The sequence below is a fragment of the Fukomys damarensis genome, unplaced genomic scaffold (assembly GCF_012274545.1).
Source record: "Fukomys damarensis isolate Sample0158 unplaced genomic scaffold, DMR_v1.0_HiC HiC_scaffold_17, whole genome shotgun sequence".
Taxonomy (NCBI): Eukaryota; Metazoa; Chordata; class Mammalia; order Rodentia; family Bathyergidae; genus Fukomys; species Fukomys damarensis.
This window is the reverse complement of record NW_022900929.1, coordinates 34,443,955-34,450,014: the sequence shown is the minus strand read 5'-3', so window position 1 is coordinate 34,450,014 and position 6,060 is coordinate 34,443,955. Positions and strand designations below refer to the sequence as shown.

Here is a 6,060-nt window from a genome sequence, read left to right as displayed (position 1 = left end):
AAAAAAAAAAAAAAAAAAAAGTACTAAAAAGTATGCGTTGCTGTTAGTAAAAATGTTTTAAGCAAGAACCCTCAAATACATATGTATTTAATATGTAATATAATTTGTAATGTTTATAACAATATGGCAATATATATATATATATAAACTTATACATTCTATACATGCACCTCTGTACCAATACCTTGAATACACTGCCATACACAAAAAAGACAGATCACAAATGAGCTCTATGAGCAACAGGAAAAGGAATTCTGACACCCCATCCTCCTGCACCATGCCCCTCTTCGTGCTAGAGTGTCCCCAGCAGGTGTGGTGGGGTGTGTGTGGCTGAGATGCAGAGAGGCTGGCTGGGAGGTGCCCTCCTGATGTGGGTGGGGGTCACATCAGCACTGTACTAGGAACCACCAGGAACCACAGTTTTTTTTTTCGGTACTGGGGATCGAACTCAGGACCTTGTGCTTGCAAAGCAGGTGGCGGAACCACTGAGCTAAATCCCTGACCCACCAGGAACCACTTTTGCCGTTTTTCAACTTGACCCACAGGTACTCTAGTGAGGGCCACCTGCAAGGACGCACAGGGTGGCCCAGCCCCTGCCAGGGCACCAGCACAGGGAGCCAAGATACCTGTGAGTGCTGGCAGGTGCTCTGGAAGGATGGCCCCTGCCAGTCTGAGGTCTGGCTCCTGGCTCTATCTGCTTGGATCTAAAAGCCTGAAGAGCAGGAGGAGCACTGCAGGCAGATGAGCTTTAAGCGGGGAAGGGTGGTTCCTGGTGGTGTAAGCCTGGCAGGTCTCAGTTCAAGGAGTGGCAGAGATCTGCAGTGGCCAGGCACTGGCTGAGATGCTGCAGGCCTCGGAGGCTGCTGTTAGCCCCTCTTTATAGCTTAGCGTCTCAGCTAAGCCATAGAGCAGGCCGCTTCAGGTTGTGCCTTTTGTGAGCAGTGGAGAATGAAGGGTGTTCTGACCCTGGAGGGCAGACACTGACCACTGTGCTCTTTCCTGCCCTCTTCCGATCCACTAGCTCAGATTTCCTGTTATTTCCCTGTGTGTGATTCTTAGTCAAACTCCACTGTATCTCACTGAATGAAGAAGGAAGTGAGGAGTTTCCATGTGTTGTAGGGGTACCCTGGTATCCAACCTCTACTGGGAGAGGCTAGGCAGCCTGGGCCAGGAGATAGAAGGGCAGAAGGGGACAGCTGGGAGGCCCACACCAGCCTGCTCACAGTTCCCACTGCCCTAGAGCTATGGGTACCTCAGGAGCACGGCCTGGCTCCTGGCCGGGGCCTTCTGGGTCTCAGAGTTTCTGCCCTGGTACAGGCTGTGGGCTGTGGCCTCCAGTGTGCTGATTTTTTCCACCTGTGCCTCCAGGCACCGATCAAGCCTCTTGTGCTTCTGAAGGAGCTCCTCCACCTCGGCCAAGGGGTCCTGCAGGAGCAGGAGTCTCAGTGTCCAGCCATCATGCTCAGCCTTCTCCATAGAGCCATGCCCTGCCCAAAGTCACCCTCAAGTCCCTCAAGGCTGCTTCTGGCTGTAGGATAGTGATTCTTGGCTGAGTGTAGTTTGGGTGAGGGTTGGGCCAGGCTCCAGGGCAGGCAGGGCTTTTCCACCCCCTTCTCTGCAGCCAGCAGGATGACATGGACCCCTAAGTATCTCCTAAGTCTCCAGGAGTCACACTCATCTGTCATGGGGTGGGTATAAAGAGAACCTATCCCCCACGAGAGATACTCGGGACCAATAAGGAAAGAACTGCTTGGGGACAGGTGGGCTGGGGTGGGGTGATCCTGGCCTTCCAGGCTCAGAGAGCCCTGCCAGTCTCGATTTTGTCCCTCAGGTAGCCTTGTGCAGGCTCAGGTAACCTGCTGCTCCTGATGGACACATACCTCCAGGCCCTCATTGGCCAGAGGCTTCCTCACTGCAGAACTTGAATTCTGTCTTCTCCACAGAGGTCAGGGACAGCTGGTGAGAACAGGAGAGGTGAGAGGAAAGTTGGCAGAGGATTCAGTCACCACAAACCCAGGGCCCTGGCTCCACCACACAAGACTAGAGCAGGCCAGACCTGGCAGGGATGGGAGGGAGTGGGGTAAGCCCGGCACAGCAGCCTCTGGCTTTGGCTTGGCCTGGGACTGTTCAGGTTGCACAGACCCTGAAGGTGAGGCAAGGTGGGCTGGGGGTGGCACCAACCTGCAGCTCCATTGCCTGTTGCAGCTGCACCTGGTGCTCCTGCCAGGCCCCTTGCAGGCTGCTCAGCTCCTGGTCCAAGGCAGCCAGGGCCTGTGGGTGCCCAGATGTGAGCAGCTGTTGCCTGGTGGTTTGGGCCAGGTTGATGCTGTCTCTCTGGGCATCCAGCTCATCCTAGAACAGGGCTGGGCTCAGATTTCTGCAGGCCTTAATGCCTGCCAGGGCTGCAGGAAAGGTGGGAAAGGCCCCCACATGGGACAGAAGAGGATGGAGAAGAGCAGGAGATAGAGAGAGAGAAGGTGAGGTCCCCAAAGGCCCAGGGCCCCTGCGGCTCAGCGTGCAAGCCCAGTGCCCTTCCAGCATGCACCAGGCCACTGCAAGGCTGCAGGGGGCGCCCGACTGCTCACCTCAGCCCGCAGCCTCTGGACTCAGACCAGCAGTTCCTGCAGCAGCACCTGGAGGTCTGAATTTGGTGCCTGGTTTCCAGTGACTCCCTCCTGCCCACAGGGCGCATCAGTTAGTCCAGGGGCCACTGAGCCCCTTTCCCTGTCTACCTGTCCCTTAATCCCTTCAGCAAAAAAGGGCTGAAGGACTGAAAATGAATGGTATGACAATTAACTGGATGCTATTGGTGAATCCCCATGGGACAGTTCAGACTCGCAGGGGGAAATAGGAGTCGGGGGGAAGTGTGAGGACTAAAACCCTGAAGAGGATGGGCCAGGGAGGGTGCGAGGCCAGAGGGGCTCATACCACTTCTGGACCCTGTTCATTTCTCCATGCTTGTGACTGAGGCCAGGGACTGCCGCAGGGTGTGTCTGGCAGAGACAGCCCACCTTGTGCGTGAGGTACTGTGGAGGAAGCCAGGATCAGAGTCTGGCAGAGAGGGCCCTCGCTGGAAAGGCCCTGGACTGTGGCTCTTAGGACCCTGAAGTGCCTTCTGCTGGTGTCTGCCACGATCCCTTAGAGCAGTGGTGGTGAAACTATGGTACGTTCGCTTCCATGGGCTGTTTATATCACTGAACACCACTGCCCTAGAGGAAGGACCCAGGACCAGGCCCCCCACCCGCAGTTGCACACCCCCACCTGCGCCTGAGTGAGGCTCACTTCCTGCTCCAGCACCACCTGTTTCCACAGCAGCCTCTGCACCTCTCCAGCTCTTCCCCTCCCTCCCAGGTCTGGACTACTGCTCCCTGAGGGGTGGGGAATGTGCCCTTACTGGTGTATGGTGTGGCCTTTGCTTCAGATGCTCCCTTACCAGCCCCAGGGTGGCAATGTGGAAAGCCAGCACCCAGCATTGGGTCTGCCTGGGAGGGCTGGGTCCCTGACAGAGCACCTTTCTCTGTGGAGGCTGGAGAGTCTGAGGAGGAACTTTGGGACTGGGGTTTCCTCCGGGTAAAGGCAGGGCGCATTCCTGGCTTTCTGCCAGCTCCTTCACCGGAGCCTGAAGCTCCAGTATTCCCTAAAGCAAGTCCTGTCCCCTGTGGCCTGGGAGTGCCTTCAACTGCTCACACAGAGTTGCCATCTGTGGGGCAGAGGCATGGCTTCCTGGTCACCCACCCTGGGGTGCAAGGGCAAGGCCAGTGCCCAGGGCGCAGTCCTTTCTTCAAGGAAAGTCCAGCCCTGCATGGCCACAGGCCCATAATGCTTTCTCAGCACCTGAACTGCCTCCTGGTGACCATGTGATATAGATCAATCTCAGTGCTCTTAGTGGGTCCCTTGGTGTGGCCACCCCACCCTGGACAACCAGGCACACAAGTGTGGCCTCTGGGGATGCACCCAGCACCCATACCCCCATCCAGGACTCGCCCTACTCCCGATGCTTTGACTGTGCCCACAAGGCCCAAGCCGGTCACCTTCTCACCCTGGGCAGTCAGCACCTCCAGGAAGACCGCGTGCTTGTGGATCAACCGCCCCACCTCTTCCACTGAGTTTCCCAGGGTGCTGGTCTCCAGGCACACCTGGATCAGGAAGAGTCACAGCCACTCTCTGTGTGTCTGTGCTGAGCTATCATCTCTAGGCATGGGGAGAAGCAAGAGACCTGGGGTGCGCTGACACGATTATTGAGCATGGGCAGAGGGGCCCAGGTGGGCCAGCAGCGCCTCAACCTCTGCACAAGGAAGCCATATGGCCAGCCTCTAGCCAACCCCTCAGGACTCTTTCTGCGGAGTGGAGGCGGCCCACGTGGCCCAGCACACCCTGGCCACCACAGCCTCTGTGCTGAGGTTAGAGAAAACATCAGAAACCCAGGAAGAAAGGCGGGCTGGGGAGACCTGCCTCCTGAGCAGAGGGGCTGCTCCAGGTGGCTGCACTGCCTGAGGAGCGCTGTTCCTACTGCACAGCCTGCAGCCTCTTTGCTTCTCGGCCTAGGCCTGGAACACCTGGTTGTGGTCCTCCTGTAGGTGCACAGGGGATGATGGGACAGGCTGGGGACAGGGAGGACTGCACAGGCAAGATGGACATGACCTGGGGGAACCCTTCGAGGAGAAGCTAGCATGGCATAGGGAACCAGGGGCTGGGCTGTCGCGAACCGGCGATGCAGAGCGCTGTCCTGCAGTGCCTCAAACCTGAAAGAGCAGCAGGGTGGAGATGGGGCAGAGAGAAAGGAAGGACGCCAAGACAAGAGTCTGATCAAGGCGACGTTTACTGCAGGCAGGCATCAGCCTTTTAAAGGCACATCAACGGGAAACACCTGACTCCTACAGCTAACGTCAGATTTTTAACAGGAAGTACCTGACTCCTACAGATCTTTGGCTATCCGAGTTTCTCTCGCGCAGGGTCAGAAACAAGTTTAACACGTGCAGTCCTTAAAGAGGAACAAATGTTATCTTTCAAAAAGCCAATGGGCCATGGCTGGCTTCCCACATATCCCCCTTTTTATTATATTTAGAGCAGGGACTTTCCCTGTTCAGCAGAAAGGCTGTGCCTGTCTTAGGTGAGAAATGTCCAGAGAAATCCCTTACCCGTCATCAAGCCATGAGAGGTTTAATACTCAGGCTCTGTCTTAGGTTGGATATTTCTCCACAATTCTCTAACCCGTCTTTGACTACCAGCCTCTGCAGGGGGTATACCATGGGTTGTGAAGCCTTGACATGCAGCTTTTTCTACCTCTATCAATATTTGTGATCCTTGTTCCTTATACCAGGACTCATAACAAAGAGAGGTTATCTCAAACTCATCACAAAATGAAAGGCAATCACTATTTCTAAGACTATACAATTGGTCAATTTACAATTAATATCAGTTTCATAAACAATCTCTATGAACATTAACACAAGACATTATATTAGAGGCCCCTATGCTAACAATATTGAAACTAAGGCTAGTAACTTTGACATCTGACCATAAGCGTATTTCTCCCAATGCAGCGAGTTTCCAAATTTTGGTTGGAGGAAAACGTGAATCTGTTTATACCAAAGTCCTGCAGACAAGCTTAAGTCCATGGAATATTCAAGTGACCAATCTAAAAACTTTTGAGATGTCTCATTAAATCACCAGTCCCATTAAATCCTCATTCTGGATAAAGAAGGAAAACTTTTTGCTTTTTTGAATGAAATTTCCGCTTGTGCACTGAGACACATCCTGGAGTTTTCTCTGCTGCTTCAGTGTTGGGGTCCCAATCCGGTCTCCTCAGTGGAAACCCAGCTTGAAGCTGCTCAGAGATAGTGGTGGGTTTATAAACATATTTGTAACCATAAGTAGGTGGAGCAGAAGAGAAGGGAGAATACCTGAACCAAAGGGTTATTGTCATAAACAATATGCTGGAAAACCTGCATGGTCAAACAATATGAATACATTTTGTATACCAGAAAAATAGCAATAATTATTATAATTATATGAATTCTTATATCCTGTAATGTGGCTTTGTATCAACAGGATCTTCCT

General features: G+C 53.6%; 1 protein-coding gene across 1 annotated transcript in view; it reads right to left on the bottom strand.

Moving 5' to 3' along the window:
• The window catches only part of Sptbn5 (spectrin beta, non-erythrocytic 5), a 36,961-nt gene that overhangs the window by 7,448 nt on the left and 23,453 nt on the right, over positions 1 to 6,060 (bottom strand). The window contains 11 exon segments of the mRNA XM_033765289.1: positions 185 to 194; positions 1,244 to 1,425; positions 1,881 to 1,902; positions 1,904 to 1,956; positions 2,182 to 2,352; positions 2,574 to 2,641; positions 2,644 to 2,675; positions 2,929 to 3,038; positions 3,262 to 3,326; positions 3,329 to 3,368; positions 3,990 to 4,136. Coding sequence (XP_033621180.1) covers positions 185 to 194; positions 1,244 to 1,425; positions 1,881 to 1,902; positions 1,904 to 1,956; positions 2,182 to 2,352; positions 2,574 to 2,641; positions 2,644 to 2,675; positions 2,929 to 3,038; positions 3,262 to 3,326; positions 3,329 to 3,368; positions 3,990 to 4,136 — 900 coding nt within the window.